We start from the raw sequence: 22,565 nt of genomic DNA on the forward strand, positions 1-22,565 counted from the left end.
TCCCACACCCCCACAATAACCTCTCACCACCCCTGCACTTATCAACACACCCCCAGCCCCCTCATCCCCCACCCCCAGCCCTCTATTCCAGCCTGGGATCTCCCACATGATTACAATGATGCTGAAGGGGCCTGTGCGATGCAGCAGTCAGCGTGCAGGGCAACTTGCCTGGTGCTTGGGCAGCTGGGAAGATTCCAGCTATCCGGGAACAATGGAGAGAAAAGCAGAGAGAGAAAGAAAGACACACAACAGTTAACACTCACAGACAGCCAATCAACTCTCTTGACCCATGCTAAAGGCCAGGAGAGGGACAAGGCCTAGAATTCTCAGGCAATGGACTCCTCCTATGCCTGGTCCCCATGGACTGCACAGCACCAACACCTGTTCGCCATCCCCCCCTCCACCAACACGCTGCCATTTCGCTCAATCCAAACAGCAGGCTATAACCCCAAAAGGGGGAGCATGCCAAAGCGAGAACTTTGGGGGGGGGGGGGGGCGACACATCAGGGCGCGGGGTGGGGCGACGCATCAGGGCGCGGGGTGGGGCGACGCATCAGGGCGCGGGGTGGGGCGACGCATCAGGGCGCGGGGTGGGGCGACGCATCAGGGCGCGGGGGGGACGACGCATCAGGGCGCGGGGTGGGGCGACGCATCAGGGCGCGGGGTGGGGCGACGCATCAGGGCGCAGGGGGGGACGACGCATCAGGGCGCAGGGGGACGACGCATCAGGGCGCGGGGGGGACGACGCATCAGGGCGCAGGGGGACGACGCATCAGGGCGCGGGGGGACGACGCATCAGGGCGCAGGGGGACGACGCATCAGGGCGCGGGGGGGACGACGCATCAGGGCGCAGGGGGACGACGCATCAGGGCGCGGGGGGACGACGCATCAGGGCGCAGGGGGACGACGCATCAGGGCGCAGGGGGACGACGCATCAGGGCGCGGTGGGGACGACGCATCAGGGCGCGGGGGGACGACGCATCAGGGCGCAGGGGGACGACGCATCAGGGCGCGGGGGGGACGACGCATCAGGGCGCAGGGGGACGACGCATCAGGGCGCGGGGGGGGACGACGCATCAGGGCGCAGGGGGACGACGCATCAGGGCGCGGGGGGACGACGCATCAGGGCGCAGGGGGACGACGCATCAGGGCGCGGGGGGGACGACGCATCAGGGCGCAGGGGGACGACGCATCAGGGCGCGGGGGGACGACGCATCAGGGCGCAGGGGGACGACGCATCAGGGCGCAGGGGGGCGACGCATCAGGGCGCGGGGGGGGCGACGCATCAGGGTGCGGGGGGGCGCTAAGCATGACGTGGCAGGGCATATGCATGCATGAGGGTGGTGCACCAATGCAAGCGCGCGTGCCAGTGCCAGCTCGACTGGGGCCAACGCGACTGGGGATAGCGCGCCAAGGCGGGGGTGGGACGAGGGAGGGAGGGGGCGGGGGCAGTGTATGTGTTTGGGGGCAAGGTCACTAGAGTGAGCAGAGGTCAACGCAACGTCACGAGTGCACGTGAACAAGGCAGCGCGAACTTAACAGCACGAGTGAGCACGAATGCAATAGCACAAGCGATACGGAACACAAGTGGGGCAACCTGATCACCTATCCACACCTCTCTGAAACTGTCCTCTGAAACAATCCTGGAATTCCCTCTCTAACAGCACTGTGGGTGTACCTACACTGCACGGGACTGCAGCAGGTTAAGCAGGTGGCTCACCCCCACCTCTCCCCTCCCTCTGACTCTGCAGGCTGGTAACAACAATCCTGCTGGGACCTGGAGATACTCACTGGGGCAGCGTGGTCCTTGTGGCCCTTGTGCGATGAAGCCACGTGTGCGAGGTACTGAATAACCTTCTTGGTATTCTCCGTCTTGCCAGCTCCGGACTCGCCGCTGTCAGGATGCAAATAGACAAGGTTTATGCATCGAGTTCCCTCTACCCCTCCCCTCTCCCTCACAGCCATCACATGTCCCAGTCAGCCAGCTTTCCAACTTCCGAGTGCGCGTGCGGGGCATGGCAAATCACTAATTCACATCACAGTAAAACACTGTCGCGAAATACCTCAGTTAGACCACACTGGGAGCACTGTGCACAGTTCCAGTCTCTGTATCCCTCGGTTAGCACAGTAAAAAGTCTGACAACACCAGGTTTTAGTCCAACCTATTTATTTGATAATATTCTCACAAGCTTTCGAGGGGTTACCCTCTTCGTCAGGTGAATGGAGAGTTCTGGCCTCAGACAGAGCATATAAAGCACAGACAGTTTAGAGATTACTGATTAAAATGCGAATCCTTACACCTAACCTGCTGTTCAAGACCTGAAGTGGCTGATAATGTGAGTGGAAGGAGCACTGATCACAGTTTAAAGAGATGTGTATTGTCTCCAGACAGTACAGTAAGTGAGGTTTTGCAAACCCAGGCAAGTCACGGGGGTTACAGATAGTGCGACATGAACCCAAGATCCCTGTTGAGACCGTCCTCATGTGTGCGGAACTTGGCTATCAGTCTCTGCTCAGCGACTCTGCGCTGTCGTGTGTTGTGAAGGCCACCTTGGAGAATGCTTACCCGAAGGTCAGAGGCTGAATGCCCGTGACCACTGAAGTGTTCGCCAACAGGAAGGGAACAGTCTTGCCTGGTGACTGTCGAGCGATGTTCATTCATCCGTTGTCGTAGCGTCTGCATGGTCTCCCCAATGTACCATGCTTCGGGACATCCTTTCTTGCAACGTATTAGGTAGACAATGTTGGCCGAGTTGCAAGAGTATTTACCATGTACCTGGTGGATGGTATTCTCACGTGTGATGATGGTATCCATGTCGATGATCCGGCATGTCTTGCAGAGGTTGCTGTGACAGGGTTGTGTGGTATTGTGGTCACTGTTCTCCTGAAGGCTGGGTAGTTTGCTGCGAACAATGGTCTGTTTGAGGTTGTGTGGTTGTCTGAAAGCAAGAAGTCGGGGTGTGGGGATGGCCCTGGCGAGATGTTCGTCTTCATCAATGATATGTTGAAGACTCCGGAGAAGATGTCGTAGCTTCTCCGCTCCGGGGAAGTACTGGACGACGAAGGGAACTCTGTCCACTGTGTCCCGTGTTTGTCTTCTGAGGAGATCGGTGCGGTTTTTCGCTGTGGCGCATCGAAACTGCCGATCTATGAGTCGAGCACCGTATCCTGTTCTTACGAGGGCATCTTTCAGGGTCTGGAGGTGTCTGTCACGATCCTCCTCATCTGAGCAAATCCTGTGTATACGGAGGGCTTGTCCATAGGGAATGGCTTCTTTAACATGTTTACGGTGGAAACTGAAGAAGTGGAGCATTGTGAGATTGTCTGTGGGCTGGCGGTAGTCACCAGGCAAGACTGTTCCCTTCCTGTTGGCGAACACTTCAGTGGTCACGGGCATTCAGCCTCTGACCTTCGGGTAAGCATTCTCCAAGGCGGCCTTCACAACACACGATAGCGCAGAGTCGCTGAGCAGAGACTGATAGCCAAGTTCCGCACACATGAGGACGGTCTCAACAGGGATCTTGGGTTCATGTCGCACTATCTGTAACCCCCGTGACTTGCCTGGGTTTGCAAAACCTCACTTACTGTACTGTCTGGAGACAATACACATCTCTTTAAACTGTGATCAGTGCTCCTACCACTCACATTGTCAGCCACTTCAGGTCTTGAACAGCAGGTTAGGTGTAAGGATTCGCATTTTAATCAGTAATCTCTAAACTGTCTGTGCTTTATATGCTCTGTCTGAGGCCAGAACTCTCCATTCACCTGACGAAGAGGGTAACCCCTTGAAAGCTTGTGAGAATATTATCAAATAAATAGGTTGGACTAAAACCTGGTGTTGTCAGACTTTTTACTGTGTTTACGCCAGTCCAACGCCGGCATACCCACATCATCCCTCGGTTAGACCACACTGGGAGCACCGTGCATAGTTCCAGTCTCTGTATCCCTCGGTTAGACCACACTGGGAGCACTGTGCACAGTTCTGGTCTCTGTATCCCTCAGTTAGACAACACTGGGAGCACTGTGCACACTTCTGGTCTCCGTATCCCTCAGTTAGACCACAGTAGCAGCACCGTGCACAGTTCCGGACTCCGAACCCTCGGTTAGACCACACTGGGTACGCAGGGAGCACCGTACCCAGTTCCAGTCTCCGTATCCCTCAGTTAGGCCACATTAGGAGCACCGAGCCCACTTCCAGTCTCCGTATCCTTCGATTCGACCACACTGGGAGCACCGTGCACAGTTCCGGTCTCTCCATCCCTCGCTTAGACCACACTTGGAGCACCGTGCACAGATCCCCTAGTCTCTGTATCCCTCGGTTAGAACACACTGGGAACACCGTGCACAGTTCCAGTCTCCGTATCCCTCAGTTAGACCACATTGGGAGCACTGTGCACAGTTCCGGTCTCCCAATATTTCCAAGTCAGGATGGTAAGAGGCTGGAGGGAACTTGCAGGTGGTGGTGTTCCCATGTATCTGCTGTCCTTGCCCTTCTAGATGGAAGTGGTCATGGGTTTGGAAGGTGCTGTCTAAGGATCTTTGGTGAATTGCTGCAGTGCATCTTGTAGACAGGACACGCTACTGCTACTAAGCATCGGTGCTCGAGGGAGTGAATATTTGTAGATGTGGTGCCAATCATGCAGGCTGCTTCATCCTGGATGGTGTTGAGCTTCTTGAGTGTTTTTGGAACCGCACTCATCCAGGCAAGCAGAGAAGATTACATCACACTCCTGACTTGTGTCTGTGTAGATGGTGGACAGGCTCTGGAGAGTCAGGAGGTGAGTTACTCTCCACAGGCTCTTGTAGTCACTGTGGTTTATGTGGTGAATCCAGTTGAGTTTCTGGTCAATGGTAACCCTAAGGATGTTGACAATGGAGAATTCAGTGATAGTTACACCATTGAATGTCAAAGGGCGGTGGTTAGAGTGTCTTTTATTGGAAATTGCCTAGCATTTGTGTGGCGCAGTGAATGTTATTTGCCACTTATCAGCTCAAGCCTGGATATTGTCTAGATCTTGTTGTATTTGAAATGGACTCGTGCAGTATCTGTCACGGATGGTGCTGAACATTGTGCAATCATTGGCAAACATCCCCACTTCTGACCTTATGATAGAGGGAAGGTCATTGATGAAGCAGCTGAAGATGGTTGAGCCTGGGACACTACCCATGGACTCCTGCTGAGATGAGTGACCCTTCACAACTATCTTCCTATGTACCAGGTATGACTCCAAGCAGCGGAGAGTTTTCCCCAGTACCCATTGATTCCAGTTTTGCTAAGGCTCCTTGATGCCACACTTGGTCAAATGTGGCCTTGATGTCAAGAGCTGTCACTCTCACCGCACCTCTGGAATTCAGCTCTTTTGTCCACGTTTGAACTAAGGTTGTAATGAGGTCAGGAGCTGAGTGACCCTGGCGAAATCCAAACTAGGCGTCACTGAGCAAGTTATTGCTGAGCAGGTGCTGCTTGATAGCAGTGTCGATGACCCCTTCCATCATTTTACTGATGATCGAGAGTAGACTGATTGGGCAGTAATTTGCTGGGACCAGGACACTATCCTGAGGGATTCCTCAGCGATGTCCTGGAGCTGAGATGAATGACCCTCCACAATCACAACCATCTTTCTATGGACCAGCTATGACTCCAACCAGCGAAGAGTTTGCCCCAATACCCACTGATTCAAGTTTTTCTAGGGTTCCTTGATGTCACACTTGGTCAAAAGTGGTCTTGATGTCAAAGGCTGTAACACTCACCTCACCTCTGGTTAGACCACCCTGGGAGCACTTGTGCAACAGTTCTGGTTAGACACTGGAGAAGGTACATGACTATTCACTCGGATGACAACAGAATCGAACGGCTACAACTATCGAGCAAACTGAACGGGCTGGGGGCTCTGTTCTTGGAAAAAGAGAAAGCTGAGGGGCTAACGTGATCAAGATCACTGAGATAACGAAAGGGATTTTGATAATGCCAATGTAGAGAAGATGTTCACACTAACAAATCTAATTGGGGTTGAAAATCCAGGAAAAATGTCTTTACCCACAGAGTGGGGACAGTGAGGGACTCGCTCCCACAGGGAGAGGGGGACAGCGCGGGAGTCGCTCCCACGGGGAGCGGGGAACAGTGTGGGGGTTGCTCCCATGGGGAGAGAGGAACAGTGTGGGGGTCGCTCCCATGGGGAGTGGGGGACAGTGAGGGGGTTGCTCCCATGGGGAGTGGGGGACAGCGAGGGGGTCGCTCCCATGGGGAGCAGGGGACAGTGTGGGGGTCGCTCCCACAGGGAGTGGGTAGAGTGTGGGAATCACTCCCACGGGGAGCAGGCGACAGTGTGGGAGTCGCTCCCACGGGGAGCGGGCAGAGTGTGGGAATCGCTCCTATGGGGAGCAGGGGACAGTGTGAGGGTCGCTCCCACGGGGAGCGGGCAGTGTGTGGGACTTGCTCCCACAGTGGTTGGAGAATGTGGGACTCCCCTCAGAAATAGATGGGAATGACTGGGCATGACCCAAGCGTCGGTTCACTCCAGGGTTGAGTCAAGGGAATGCCAATTGACACCAGGATGGAATGCTGCACAATGCAGGCGGAAGCTGTGAGAACTGGGCTCACAGAGTGGAAGGTCACCCATGGTTCTGCCGTCCTTAGTCCTGACTGTTATAGATGTGTGTCAAAGTTCCTCCTCCCTGTCCCTCATTTTTCAGAAATGTCTTCACCCCCAACCCCACTGCCGCCTCTCCCAGACATATCCAGCTTCCGCAGCTATACCTCCTTAACATGGGAGGTCACCTCAGGAAAACGTACTTACGAAATCAGGTGAACTTACGTGCAAAGGATCGACTGGTCCTCTCGATCTGAAAACGAGAGAGAAAGAAAACATTAAACATGCTGAAACAGGAAAAGGCCATTCAGCCCCTCAAGCCTGTCACATAGGAACAGGAGGAGGAGGGCCATTCAGCCCCTCGAGTCTGTTACACAGGAACAGGGGGAGGTCCATTCGGCCCCTCAAGTCTGTTACACAGGAACAGGCTCACGGGGCTGAATGGACCACCTCCTGTTCATGTGCCAAGCATTCTCTCAGTACTGGCACCAGGGGAAGTGTCAGCCTGGATTATGGAGCTCAAATCCTAGAGTATAAACATCTACCTCCGACAGTGCAGCACTCCCTCAGTACAGGCACCGGGGGGAGCGTCGGTCTGGATTATGCAACTCAAATCCTAGAGTATATACATCTAACCCCGACAGTGCAGCACTCCCTCAGTACTGGCACTGGGGGGAGTGTCGGTCTGGATTATGCAACTCAAATCCTAGAGTATATACATCTAGCATCTTGAGGGGAATTGCTTGATAGAGCAGACGCAGCACGGTTTTGTTAAGGAGAAGTCGTGTCTGACAAATTTATTGGAGTTCTATGAGGATGTGTCTAGGGCGGTGGATAGGGGAGAGCCGGTGGATGTGGTCTTTCTTGATTTTCAGAAGGCGTTTGACAAGGTACCTCACAAGAGGTTATTGCAGAAGGTAAGGGGGCATGGAGTTGGGGGTAGGGTGTTAGCGTGGATAGAGGATTGGTTGTCAAATAGGAGGCAGAGAGTGGGGGTCAACGGGTGCTATTCGGATTGACGGTTGGTGACTAGTGGAGTGCCCCAGGGGTCGGTGCTGGGGCCTCAGCTATTTACCATTTATATAGATGATCTGGAGGAGGGAACCGAGTGTATGATGTCGAAATTTGCTGATGACACCAAGATTGGTGGAACGGCAAATTGCGCGGAGGGTGTGGAGAGTCTGCAGAAGGATCTACATAGGCTGGGCGAATGGGCCAGGAACTGGCAAATGGAATTTAATGTTGGCAAGTGTGAGGTGGTCCACTTTGGTAGGAATAATGGTAGGAAGGACTATTACTTACGTGGTGAAAAACTGCAGCATGTGACGGTGCAGAGGGACCTCGGGGTCCTTGTGCATGAGTCGCAAAAACCCAGCCTGCAGGTGCAGCAGGTGGTCAGGAAGGCTAATGGGATGCTGGCCTTCATAGCGAGGGGGATTGAATATAAAAGTAGGGAGGTCTTGCTGCAGCTGTATAGGGCATTGGTGAGGCCGCAGCTGGAGTACTGTGTGCAGTTTTGGGCGCCGCACTTACGCAAGGATATTTTGGCCTTGGAGGGAGTGCAGAGGAGGTTTACTAGGCTGATACCGGAGTTGAGGGGGTTGAGCTATGAGGAGAGGCTGAATAAACTAGGCTTGTACTCGTTAGAGTTTAGAAGAATGAGGGGAGATCTCATTGAGACGTATAAGATGATGAATGGGATGGATAGGATAGAGGTGGAGAGACTCTTCCCGCTCAGAAAGGACAGTAGGACTAGGGGGCACAGCCTCAAGATAAAGGGGGGGCGGTTTAGAACGGAGTTGAGGAGGAACTTCTTCACTCAAAGGGTGGTGAGTCTCTGGAATTCTCTGCCCGTTGAAGTGGCGGAGGCTGCCTTGCTAAATATTTTTAAGAAGCGCGTTGATGGGTTTTTGATAAGCGAGGGGATTAAGGGTTATGGGGAGAGGGCGGGAATGTGGAACTGAGCCACGACAGATCAGCCATGATCTCATTGAATGGCGGGGCAGGCTCGAAGGGCTAGATGGCCTACTCCTGCTCCTATTTCTTATGTTCTTATGTTACCTCCGACAGTGCAGCACTCCCTCAGTACTGGCACCGGGGGGAGTGTCGGCCTGGATTATGGAGCTCAAATCCTAGAGTATATACATCTAACCCCGACAGTGCAGCACTCCCTCAGTACTGGCACTGGGGGTGTCGGCCTGGATTATGGAGCTCAAATCCTAGAGTATATACATCTACCCCTGACAGTGCAACACTCCCTCAGTACTGGCCACGGGGTGGGGGAGTGTTGACCTGGATTATGGAATTCTAATCCTAGAGTAAGAAGTCTCACAACACCAGGTTAAAGTCCAACAGGTTGATTTGGTAGCACAAACTTTCGGAGCATTTCCCCTTCATCAGGTGATGGAGAGTTGGGTTCATAAACACAGCATATATAGACACAAACTCAATTTACAAGATAAAGGTTGAAATGCGAGTCCTAACAGGTAATCAAGTCTTTACAGGTGCAGATAATGCGACTGGGGAGAGGGTTAAGCACAGGTTAAAGAGATGTGAAATGTCTCAAGCCAGGACAGTTAGTGAGATTTTGCAAGTCCAGGCAAGTCATGGGGGTTACAGACAGTGTGACATGAACCCAAGATCCCGGTTGAGGCCGTCCTTATGTGTGCGGACTTAGCTATCAGTTTCTGCTCGGCAATTGTGCGTACTAACGATATAGATAGGCAGAGTGATGAGGTCCTGCAGCAGCAGTTTAGGGAGTTATGTAGAAAGTTGAAAAGTAGAACCTCTGGATTGTAATCTCAGGATTACTCCCTGTGCCAGGTGCTGGTGAGGCCAGGAATAGAAAGATAGTGCAGCTCAACACGTGGCTAAACAGCTGATGTAGAAAGAAAGGTTTCAGATATCTGGACCATTGGGCTCTCTTCCGGGGCAGGTGGGATCTGTACAAGAAGGACAGGTTGCATCTAAACTGGAAGGGCATAAATAATCTGGCTGGGAGGTTTGCTTGTGTCACATGGGCGGATTTAAACTAGTTTGGCAGGGGGATGGGAACCAAAGCAAAAGTGAATTAGCTGAAGGGGAACCAGAGAATAGCGCCAGTAAGACCCAGAGTAAGTGCAGGCAGGCTGTGGTTGTTGATCAAAGAGGGTCTGGTGGACTGAAGTGCATTGTTTCAATGCGAGAAGTGTAACAGGCAAGGCAGATGAATTTAAGAGCATGGATTAGTTCTAGGAGCTATGATGTTGCAATTACAGAGACTTGGTTACGGGAAGGACAGGATTGGCAGCTTAACATTCCAGGATACAGATGTTTCAGGTGGGATAGAGGGGGATGTGAAAGGGGTAGGGAGTTGCACTACTAGTTAAGGAGAATATCACAGCTGTAATCTGGGAGGACACCTCAGAGAGCTCATACAGTGAGGCAATATGGGTAGAGCTCAGGAATAGGGAGGATGTAGTCACAATGTTGGGGTTTACTATAGGCCTCCCAACTGCCAGCAGGAAAAAGAGGAACAAATATGTAGGCAGATTTTGGCAAGGTGTAAAAGTAACAGGGTTGCTGTGGTGGGAGATTTTAACTTCCCCTACATTGACTGGGGCCCACATAATGCTAAGGGTGGGGATGGGACAGAGTTTGTAAAGAGCATCCAGGAGGGCTTCTTGAAACAGTTATGTAGATAGTCCAACTGGAGAAAGGGCCATCCTGGACCTGGTACTGGAGAATGAGCCCGGCCAGGTGGTCGACATTTCAGTAGGGGAGCAGTTCGGGAACAGTGACCACAATTCAGTAAGCTTTAAGGTACTGATGGATAAAGATAAGTGTAGTCCTTAAGTTAAGGTTATAAACTGGGGGAAGGCTAGTTATAACAATATTAGGCAGGAACTGAAGAATGTAGATTGGGGGCAGATGTTTGAGGGCAAATCAACATCTGGCATGTGGGAGGCTTTCAAGTGTAAGTTGATAGGAATTCAGGACCGGCACTTTCCTGTAAGGATGAAGGCTAAGTATGGCAAGTTTTGGGAATTTTGGGTAACGAGAGATATTGTGAGCCTAGTTAAAGAGAAAAAGGAAGATTTGTCAAAGCTAGGAGGCTGGGAACACTCAAAGCAAGTATGCAATAGAAGGAAAGAAGAAAGAAACTTAAGCAAGGATTAAGGGGGGTGAAAAGGGCTCACAAAAAAGCACTGGCCAGCAGGATTAAGAAAAATCCCAAGGCTTTTTATACATATGTGAAGAATAAGAGGGTAACCAGGGAAAGGGTTGAGACACTCAAGGACAGGGGAGGAGACAGAGAAAATGAGCGAGGTATTAAATGAGTACTTTGTGTTAGTATTCACCAAAGAGAAGGACCTGGTGCATGATGATTCTGGGAAAGGGTGTGTAAATAGTTTGAGTCATGCTGAGATCAAAAGGAGATGGTATTAAGAAACATTAAGGTAGACAAGTCCCCAGGGCCTGATGGCATATACCCCAGGATACTGAGAGAGGCAAGGAGGGAAACTGCTGGGACCTTGAGAGAAATCTTTGTATCCTCACTGGCTACAGGGGAGGTCCCAGAGGATTGGAGAATAGCCAATGTTGTTCCTTTGTTTAAGAAGGGTAACAAGGATAATCCAGGTAATTATAAGCTGGCGAGCCTTACATCAGTGATAGAGAAATTATTGGAGAGGATTCTTCGAGACAGAATTTATTCCCACTTGGAAATAAGTGGATGCATTAGCAAGAGGCAACATGGTTTTGACTTGACTAACTTGATCGAGTTTTTCGAGGAAGTGACAAAGATGATAGGGTAGGGCAGTGGATGTTGTTTACACGAACTTCAGTAAGGCCTTTGACATGGTCCCCCATGGCAGACTAGTGCAGAAGGTGAAGTCACATGGGATCAGAGGTGAGCTGGCAAAGTGGATACAGAACTGGTTCAGTCATAGAAGACAGAGGGTAGCAGTGGAAGGGTGTGTTTCTGAATGGAGAGCTGTGACAAGTGGCGTTCCTCAGGGATCAGTGCTGGGAGCTTTGCTGTTTGTAATATATATAAATGATTTGGAGGCAAATGTAATTGGTTTGATTAGTAAGTTTGCGGACGACACAAAGGTTGGTGGATTTGTGGATAGCGAGGAGGACCATCAGAGGATACAGCAGGAGATAGATCAGTTGGAGACTTGGCTGGAGAGATTGCAGATGGAGTTTAATGTGGATAAATGTGAGGTAATGCATTTTGGAATACAGATAGGAAATATACAGTAAATGGCAAAACCTTTAAGAGTACTGAGAGGCAAAGGGATCTGGGTGTACAGTTTCACAGATCACTGAAAGTGACAATGCAAGTGGAGAAGGTAGTGAAGAAGACAAACTGCATGCTTGCCTACATCGGCCGGGGCATGGAGTTTAAAAATTGGCAAGTCATGTTGCAGCTTTATCGAACCTTAATTAGGCCACACTTGGAATATAGTGTTCAATTCTGGTCGTCACGCTACCAGGCTTTGGAGATGGTACAGAAAAGATTTACCAGGATGTTGCCTGGTTTGGAGGGCATTAGCTATGAGGAGAGGTTGGAGAAACTTGGTTTGTTCTCACTGGAACGACGGAGGTTGAGGGGAGACCTGATAGAAGTCTACACGATTATAAGAGGCATGGATAGAGTGGATAGTCAGAAGCTTTTTCCCAGGGTGGAAGAGTCAATTACCAGCAGGCACAGATTTAAGATGCGAGGGGCAAGGTTTAAAGGAGATGTACGAAGCAGGTTTTTCATACAGAGGGTGTGGGTGCCTGGAACCCATTGCCGGGGGAAGTAGTGGAAGCAGAGATGATAGTGACTTTTAAGGGGCATCTGGACAAATACATGAATAGGATGGGAATAGGGGGATATGGCCCCTGGAAGGGTAGGGGGTTTTAGTTCAGTCGGGCAGCATGGTCGGTGCAGGCTTGGAGGGGCTGAAGGACCTGTTCCTGTGCTGGAATTTTCTTTACTCTTTGATTTGATTTATTATTTTCACATGTTTAAACAAACAATGAAAAGTATTGTCATGTGTCTTGAAGGCCATCTTGGAGAACACTTACCCACAGATCAGAGGTGAATGCCTGTACCACTGAAGTATTCCCTGGCAGGAAGGGAACACCCCTGCCTGGTGATTGTCGAGCGGTGTTCATTCATCCATTGTCATAACATCTGCAGTGCTCCAAAAGCTCATGCTACCAAATAAACCTATTGGACTTTAACCTGGTGTTGTGAGACTTCTTACTATACCTATCCCAGTCCAATACTGGCATCTTCACATCAAATCCTAGAATATATACATCTACCCCCGACAGTGCAGCACTCCCTCAGTACTGGCACGGGTGGGGGGGGGGGGGGGGGGGGGTAGTGTTGGCCTGGATTATGGTGCTCAGATCCTAGAGTACATACATCTACCTTTGACAACGCAGCACTCCCTCACTACTGGCAAGGGTTGCGGGGGCGGGGGGCGGCGGGGGAGGGGTTTGGTGGTCGTGGTGCTGGGGTGTGTGTGTGGTGGTATTATGGAGCTCAAATCTCTGGAGGCGGATAGGGAGAGGCTTGAGACACAGCACAGAGCAGCCCGGTGAGAGCACAGTCCTGTGTCACAGTGGGAACCTGACTCGATGCTGGTGTGGGGTGACTATGCAGGACAAGAAAAATCTCAGCAATATTCTCCACGCTGTGTTTCATCTCCCACAGGGTCAGACAGCTGAGATGTAAGCAACACATACACCTGGCAACTCCCTCCGTACCCAGGTGGAAAGCTTGTTTTTGACACTTGTACACCTAATGGGTGCACTTGCGAAGGAGCACCACATGGCAGAGGGAGTTAGCAGGGGAGCGATTCTCCCCCGTAAGCTGGGGTGCAACATTTACCTCTTAGCAAATCGCACTAGAGAAGAAACAGATGACTCGGCTCATTACCACATTGCTGTGTGTGGGATCTAGCTGTGCACAAACTGGTGGCCCCGTTACTGTCATTACACCAGCGAAAATGCTTTGGAAAAGTCTGTCGTCGCCTGTGACAGGTTTGGGGCTGCCATTCATCACCAGTGTGGGTGGTGTACACTGAAACACAAACCCTCATTCACTAACCGTCTAACTGGTTGAACCGGTGGAGCTGGAGGTGTGGGAAGCCTTGGGGTGAGGGTGGACAGGGGTGGGTGAATGAATGGGGAGGGCGGGGTCCGGGAGCAGCGATGTACAAATCGATAGGGTTGGTGTTTGGCTCCTGGAAGCCAGCCAGCAGGTCGGGGCCAGGAGTGTTCAAACAAGGAGAGTGCTGACAGGCATAAAGGCCTAACACAGAGCAATACTCCCAGACACACATACACCCCTACACCCAGAGAACTGCACGCAGGCCTAACACAGGCCAACACTCCCACAGACACCCCCCACCCACCCAGAGAACTGCACACAACACTCTTACAAAGAACACCACCACCCCCCCCCCCCCCAGTCAGAGAACTGTGTGAGAGCTGTACATTCCCACAAAGACCCCTACCCAGAGAACTGCACACGAGTGGGACAACACTCTCACAAACACTTCCCACCCCACCCCCAATACCCAGCAATCAAGATGAAAGACCGAAGGCAACTCAGCAATCATCTCTCACATAATGGATTTGCTGCCAAAGTCCAACACTTAACCAGTAATCTCTATCTTCCTCTTTATAGGCCTCCCTCCTCCACCCAATTCTCATCCTCCTGTTCAAGTCCCTCCCTCACTCCCTCCCTCCCTATCTCTGTAACCTCCTCCAGCCCCTACAATTCTCATCCTCCTGTTCAAGTCCCTCCCTCACTCCCTCCCTATCTCTGTAACCTCCTCCAGTCCCTACAATTCTCATCCTCCTGTTCAAATCCCTCCCTCACTCACTCCCTCCCTATCTCTGTAACCTCCTCCAGCCCTACAATTCTCATCCTCCTGTTCAAGTCCCTCCCTCACATCCTCCTTCCCTATCTCTAACCTCCTCCAACCCTGCAAGATCTTTGCTTTGCTCCAATTCTGACTTCTCGAGCATCTCCCGATTCCCACTGCTCTGCCATTTTGAATAGAAAAGAAATTAAGGGTTATGGTGAACAGGCAGATAAGTGTAGCGGAGTCCACGAAAAGAACAGCCATGATCTTATTGAATGGCGGAGCAGGCTCGAGATGGCCTACTCCTGCTCCTAGTTCTTACGTTCCAACATGCCTTCAGCTGCTTGGGTGGGATGCTGTAAGTTCTGCAATTCCCTCCCTAAACCTTTCCACCTCTCCCTTTCTCTCTCTGTCCCTCTCCTCCTTTAAGATGCTCCTTAAAAACCTCCCTTTTCGACCAAGCTTTCAGTCTCCTGTGGGTTTGGGATCATTATTCTCTCTGACATCCTTTCCTCTGAAAGTGAAAGGCGCTGGTGCAGACATTGCAAACAGCCAGTTGGACAGGTTTGTACATTCAAACTCACTGATAGTTCCAACAGAATTTACAGCCCTAGGTGGGCGGATGCTGTTCAGTCACACCAGGTCAGGAGAACGAGCAAATTGTAAGCAGTGCCACAACATAGCTTCAGGCCCCACCCTTCCCCAGAACAAAGGGTGACCCAAGCACAGGGAAGGGTGCATTCTACATCTCTGAGGTCACAGCACATTTCATTCCAGCACCTTTTCAGAGCTCAGGGTGCAATCTCAGTCAATCACACTCATATATCTAGAGCTAGAATGTTGGCAATGAGAGGGCAGCCAAACATTCGCATAGACGGCCATTTTGTGCCTCAGTCCTGATCTGTGAACTAATGAACCAATAAATCATCCTCCCTGCCCCATCTCCCTGTAAAATACGAATTCTGCTCTCCGTATCGCTCGGTTAGACCACACTGGGAGCACTATGCACAGTACCGGTCTCTGTATCCCTTAGTTAGACCCACACTGGGAGCACCGTGCACAGTTCCAGTCTCCGTATCCCTTGGTTAGACCACACTGGGAGCACCGTGCACAGTTCCGGTCTCCGTATCCCTTGGTTAGACCCACACTGGGAGCACCGTGCACAGTTCCAGTCTCCGTATCCCTTGGTTAGACCACACTGGGAGCACCGTGCACAGTTCCGGTCTCCGTATCCCTTGGTTAGACCCACACTGGGAGCACTGTGCACAGTTCCGGTCTCCGTATGCTTCAGTTAGATTACACTGGGGGCACCACACATAGTTCAAGTCTCCGTATCCCTTGGTTAGACCACCCTTGGAGCACTGGGGACAGGAAGAGGCCATTCTGCCTCTTGCTAGCTGTGTGGCCCTGTGAACGAGTGATCCATACAATCCCCTCCCCAAATGTTTATCCATTGAGCATTTCTCCAGTTCCCCCTTTGGAAAGTTCCTGTTGAATCTGCTTCCACCACCCATTCAGTCATCACCTTCCAGATCACAACAAGTCGCTACATTCAAGATAAAAATTCCCTCATCTGCCCTGCCACCCACCGCGATTCTTTTCCCGATCGCCTTCAATCTGTGTCCCCCTCTGGTCCCCGGCCCTCCTGTCACTGGGAACAGTTTCTCTTTATCGACCCCCGCCACAATCAATTGTCATACAAACTCATCTGGTTTGCTGACGGCACCCTTAGGGAAGGAAATCTGCCATCCTTACCCTGCCTGGCCTACATATGACTCTAGATTCTGACATTGTGATGTGGTCAACATCCCTCTGAAATGCCTCCAGCAGGACACTCAGTTGAAGGGGCAACTAGGGATGGGCAACAACAACTGCCAGTGATGCCCACATTCCAGGAAAAAAAAGTTCAGAAAAGTTACAGCTATTCATATATAGGGACTGGCCTTCTGCAACCAAGAGAGATACGATCCGGCATCAGACTCAATCAAACAAAATCCCAGGGGATAATAGTTCTTCGGGGAATTGTCCTTGGCAACGCCTCAGCCAATCAGAGTGAGGGTGCCAATAAAGTGGGACATTGCTCTCAGAGATAAGCTGCTCCCACTGAAATTTGGCATTCTTGTTTCCAAGAGATGCAATAACAGACGTTTACAAGGCGTTTCTCTTTATCAGTGAAACTTTATATTACCAAATATAATAAAGAAATAAAAGTGAATGATTGTCAGTGATGGCTGGCCTGAATATCAGCAGGGTTCATCAGTCATACAGAATTAGAATTAATGAATAATCTCATCCTCATCCTGCCTGGTCACAGCGTGAAAAACAGATGAGATGACAGTCTTCTGGCATTAAGGAAGTGCCAACACAAATGGCGGCAAATCCCTTTAGAGGATAGAGAGGATTTACATCAAATTTAACAGGGCTGAGACAGGCCATTCAGGCTGGCATCTCCGTGTCAATGCTCCTGTTCCCCATGACATTCCACCCGCCATGCCTACTCTTCATTTCACCCTCCTTGCGATATCCTTCAATTCCTTTCCCCCTCGTATGTTTGCCCAGAGGTATGTCAACACCCGACACATCGATACCCGCCCCTCAGGCCACTCCCTATGGGACTGAGAGCCACATTCTCCCTGCTCTCTGGCTAAATAACTTTCTCCTAGATCCCCGCCCCCTTGTTTGGATATATTAACGACTGTCTCATATCAATGTTTTCCCCCCACCACTGACTGGAGGCAGCAGGGAGATGTGGGGAGGGCGGCGCAGTTTGAAGGTTCTCCACTGAGCTTACCTTGCAGCATGCTGCGATAGGCTGTCTCCGAGATAGCGTAGATGTGGGGGGGGACCTCGTGCCGTTTCTTGCCTCTGTACATTTCCACAATCTGCTCGGTGTAGATGGGGAGGTTTTTGTACGGATTGATGACCACACAAAACAACCCTGAATACGTCTGTGAGGAAGAGATTGAAGCAGTCAGAAACAGGGAAACAATGACAGTAGGTCAGATCCTACATGCACACAGACAGAGCTTCGAGCCAGTGTGTCCACATTCACACACCACTCTCTTCATCTCACAACCCCACCGTCTCCATATCCTTCTCTTCCTTTCTCCATTATGCATTTATCCAGATTTTGCACAATTGTGCTCGGTGCTCTCAGTGTGGTCTAACTGAAGGATAATGGAGACTGGAACTGTGCACAGTACTCCCAGTGTGGTCAAACCGAGGGATATGGAGACCAGAACTGTGCACGGTGCTCCCAGTGTGGTCTAACCGAGGGATATGGAGACCAGAACTGTGCACGGTGCTCCGAGTGTGGTCTAACCGAGGGATACGGAGTCTGGAACTGTGCACGGTGCTCTAAGTGCAGTCTAACTGGGGATACAGAGACTGTAACTGCCTGGACACTGGAAGGGGGGGTTGGGAAGGAAGAGGAGGAAAGAAAGGCCTCCACTGCACTTGGCATTGTTAACAGGCCCAAGTGGAGCCCGATTCTGAGAACAAAAACACCCTGTTCCCTCACCCACTCATAACAACAAAACATTGGCTTGTGGAATACATCGTGAGACAATGCCAACTTCTCCATTTCGGCAGGAAGTATAGCTACCAGTGCAGAGGGGTCTGGGCATCCCGGTACATCAGTCACAAAAAGCTTGCAGGCAGCTACAGCAAATGGTTAGGAAGGCGAATGGTCTTTATTGCAAAGGGGGGTGGAGTATAAAAGTTGGGAAGTCTCGCTACAACTGTCCAGGGTATTGGTGTTTCCGAGCTGGAGTACTGCCCAGAGTTCAGGGCTCCTTACTGAGGGAGGGATAGACTCGTATCGAGGCAGTTCAGAGAAGGTTCACTGGGTTGATTCCTGGGGTGAAGGGGATTTGTCTAATGGAGAAAGGTTTGAGCAGATTAGGGCCTGTAACCCACTGGGAGTTTAGAATGAGAGGGGATCTTATTGAAACATAACAGATCCTAAGGATGGGGGTAGGGGGGCTTGACAGGGTGCATGCTAAGAGGGTGTTCCCCCCCTTCCTTGAGAAGGGAATCTAGAATGGGGTCGGGGACAAGTGGCAGAGTTTCAGAATGAGGGAGTGTCCCACTGAAGACAGAGAGGAGGAGGAGGAATTTCTTCCTGGGGGTGGGGTAACATAGAAACAGTAGGTCATTTGGCCCTTCAAACCTGCTCCACCATTCATTTTGATCATGACGAATCATCAAATTCAATATCTGCTTCCCTTCCACATCCCTTGGTCCCTTTAGCCTCAAGAGCTATATCTAATTTCTTCTTGAAATCACACAATGTTTTGGCCTCAATTACATTCTGTGATAGTGACTTCCACACATTTGCCACCCTCTGGGTGAAGAAATTTCTATTCACCTTAGTGCCATAATGTTTACCCCTTGTCCTCAAACTATGACCGCTTGTTATAGACTCGCCCACCATCAGGAACATGCCTCCTGAATCCACCCTGTCTAACCCTGTTATCTATTTCTATGAATAGGGGAGTTGCCAGGACTTTAATTAGCAAGTTAGGGGGAAAGGGAAGGGTAAAACTACAGGAAGTATAACAGTTAATGGAAAGCAAAGCAGCAGGTTAGCATGTGGGGAGAAGGTTCCAACTACACTGAAAATCAGGAAAAAAGTTAAGAGAACTCAGGAACCTTTAGGATTCAAAAAGGTACAAAAACTAGCACAAGGCACTTTACTTGAATGCTTGTAGCATTCAAATCAAGGTAAATGAGTTGACAGCACAAATCATTGCGAATGAATATGATTTGGTGGCCATGACAGAGACAGGGTTGTAGGATGGTCACAACTGGGAGTTAATATGTGGTGAAATCAGAGTGTTTGGAAGGACAGACAGGAAGGTAAGGGTGGTGGTGTAGCTCTGGTATTTAAGGATGGTATCAGGGCGGTAGTGAGAGATGATATAGGTTGATGGGAAAAAAGTTGAATCCATTTGGGTGGAAATTAGAAATAGTAAGGGAATAAAGTCACTGATAGGTGTAGTCTATAGGCCACCAAATAATATCACAGTGGGGCGAGAAATAAACGAAGAAATAACTGATGCGTGTAAAAATGGTACAGTGATTATCATGGGGGATTTTAATCTACATATCAATTGGTCAAACCAGTTAAGGCAGACTCGAGGAGGAGTTCATAGAATGTATCCGCGATAGTTTCCTTGAACAGTATGTAATGGAACCTATGAGGGAGCAAGCTATCCGAGATCTATTCCTGTGTAATGAGGCAGTAATAATTAATGATCTTGCAGTTAGGAATCCTCTCGGAAGAAGCGATCACAGTGTGATTGAATTTAAAATACAGATGGAGCGTGAGAAGGTAAAATCCAATACCAGTGTCTTGTGCTTAAACAAAAGAGACTACAATGGGGTGAGGGAGGAGTTGGCTAAGGTGGACTAGGAGCAAAAACTTTAGGGTGGGACAATTGAGGAACAGTGGAGGACTTCCAAAATGATTTTTCACAGTGCTCAGCAAAAGTATATACCAGAGAAAAGGAAGGACTGTAGAAAAGAGATAATCAGCCATGGATATCTAAGAAAATAAAGGAGAGTATCAAATTGAAAGAAAATGAATACAAAGTGGCAAAGATTAGTGGGAACATAGAGGATTGGGGAATCTTTAAATGTCAACAGAAAGCCATGAAAAAAACTATAAAGAAAAGTAAGATGGATTATATGAGAGTAAACTAGCTCAGAATATAAAAACAAACAGTAAAAGTTTCTACAAAACTATAAAACAAAAGAGTGGCTAAAGTAAACATTGGTTCTTTAGAGGATGAGAAGGAAGATGTAATAACTGGAAATGAGAAAATGGCTGAGGCATTGAACAGGTATTTTGTGTTGGGGTCTTCACAGTGGAAGGCACAAATAGCATATCAAAAATTGATGACAGGAAGGCTATGGCAGGCAAGAACCTAGAAACTATCATTATCACTAAGGAGATAGTGTTGGGCAAGCTAATGGGGCTAAAGGTAGACAAGTCTCCTGGCCCTGATGGAATGCATCCCAGGGTACTAAAAGAGATAGTGGAGGAAAACAGCATATCCACTATTGGTAATTTACCAAAATTCGCTGGATTCTGGGGTGGTTCCTGCAGACTGGAAAACAGCAAATGTGATGCAACTGTTTAAAACAGGAGGTAGACAAAAGGCGGGTAACTATAGACCAGTGAGCTTAACTTTTGTGGTAGGGAAAATGCTTGAATCTATCATTAAGGAAGAAATAGCGAGACATCTGGATATAAACTGTCCCATTGGGAAGATGCAGCACGGGTTCATGAAGACAGGTCATGTTTGACTAATTTGGTGGAATTCTTTGAGAACATTACATGCACAGTGGACAATGGGGAACCTGTGGATATGGTGTATCTAGATTTCCAGAAGGCATTTGACAAGGTACCGTGCCAAAGGCTGCTGCATAAGATAAAGGTGCATGGTGTTGCAGGTCATGTAGTAGCATGGATAGAGGATTGGTTAATGAACAGAAAGCAGAGAATGGGGGTAAATGGGTGTTTTTCTGGTTGACTGTCAGTGACTAGTGGTGTGCTTCAAGGGTCAGTGTTGAAACTGCAATTGTTTACGATTTACATAGATGATTTGGCATTGGAGAGCAAGTGTAGTGAGTCCAAATTCGTAGATGACACTAAGATGAGTGGCAGAACAAAGTGTGCAGAAGAGACAAAGTCTGTGAAGGGATACAGATAGTTTAAGTGAGTGGGCAAGGTTCTGGCAGACAGAGTATAATGTTGGTAAATGTGAGGTCATCCATTTTGGTAGGAATAACAGCAAAATGGACTATTATTTAAATGGTAAAAAATTGCAGCATTCTGCTGCGCAGAGGGACCTGGGTGTCCTTGTCTCCTTCATTGCTAGAGGGATGGAGTTTAAAAACAGGGAGGTTATGTTGCAGTTGTATAAGGTGCTGGTGAGGCCACACCTGGAGTACTGAGCGCAGTTTTGGTCTCCTGTGGATGCGCCTAGTTTGGGGGCGTTTAAGAGATCCATGGATAGGTTTATGGATGGAAAGGGTTTGGTTTAGGTTAGAGGGTCATTGTTTTTTAACTGGTCGGCGCAACATCGTGGGCCGAAGGGCCTGTTCTGCGCTGTAATGTTCTATGTTCTACGTTCTTACTTGAAAAAGGATATACTGGCACTGGAGAGGGTACGGAGGAGATTCACTCGCTTGATTCTGGAGTTGAGAGGGTCGCCTTATGAGGAAAGACTGAGTAGACTGGGACTATACCTCATTGGAATGCAGAAGAATGAGGGGAGATCTTATAGAGACGTGTCAGATTATGAAGGGGATAGATAAAATAGAAGCAGGGAAGTTGTTTCCATTGTTGGGTGAAACTAGAACTAGGGGGCATGGCCTCAAAATAAGGGGAAGCAGATTTAGGACTGAGTTGAGGAGGAGCTTCTTCACCCAAAGGACTGTGAATCTGGGGAATTCCCTGTCCATTGAAGCAGTTGAAGTTATCTCATTGAATGTTTTTAAGTTAAGGATACATTTTTGAACAGTGAAGAAATTACAGGCTATGGTGAGTGGGCAGGTAAGTGGAGCTGAGTTGACAAAAAGATCAGCCATGATCTTGTTGAATGGTGGAGCAGGCTCGAAGGGCCAGATGGCCTACTCTTGCTCCCTGTTCTTATGTTCTAGATCCCCTCTCACTCTTCTAAACTCCAGTCAATATAATCGTAACTGACTCAATCTCTCCTCATAAGTCAGACCTGTCACCCAGCCTGGTAAACCTTCGCTGCACTCTCTCTATAGCAAGTACATCCTTCCTCAGTCAAGGACACCAAAACTACACATAATATTCCAGGTGTGGCCTCACCAATGCCCTGTACAATTGCAGCAAAACATCCCTATTCCTATACTCAAATCCTCTCGCTATGAAGACCAACATACTATTTTGCCTTATTTACTGCTTGCTGTACCTGCGCGCTTACTTTCAGCTACTGATGCACGAGTTCTTGCTGAGTATTCACCTCTCAATTTATACCCATTCAACGCTACTGGTTACATCCTCAAAGAATTCCAATACATTCGTCAAGCATGATTTCCCCTTTGTAAATCCATGCTGTCTTTGTCTGATTATACCACT

At 49.6% G+C, this 22,565-nt stretch overlaps 1 protein-coding gene across 1 annotated transcript in view; it reads right to left on the reverse strand.

Annotated features, from left to right (window-relative positions):
* Positions 1–22,565, reverse strand: part of LOC145339358 (myosin-10-like) — a gene marked incomplete at its 3' end in the record, with an annotated part of 76,974 nt that overhangs the window by 41,909 nt on the left and 12,500 nt on the right. Inside the window, exons 3-5 of the mRNA XM_080183801.1 lie at positions 17,238–17,394; positions 6,816–6,843; positions 1,792–1,894 (exon numbers count right to left, since the gene is read on the reverse strand). Coding sequence (XP_080039927.1) covers positions 1,792–1,894; positions 6,816–6,843; positions 17,238–17,394 — 288 coding nt within the window. The remainder of the gene's footprint in view (positions 1–1,791; positions 1,895–6,815; positions 6,844–17,237; positions 17,395–22,565) is intronic.

This window comes from Carcharhinus amblyrhynchos, unplaced genomic scaffold, assembly GCF_965287045.1.
Source record: "Carcharhinus amblyrhynchos unplaced genomic scaffold, sCarAmb.v2.hapA scaffold_425, whole genome shotgun sequence".
Taxonomy (NCBI): domain Eukaryota; kingdom Metazoa; phylum Chordata; class Chondrichthyes; order Carcharhiniformes; family Carcharhinidae; genus Carcharhinus; species Carcharhinus amblyrhynchos.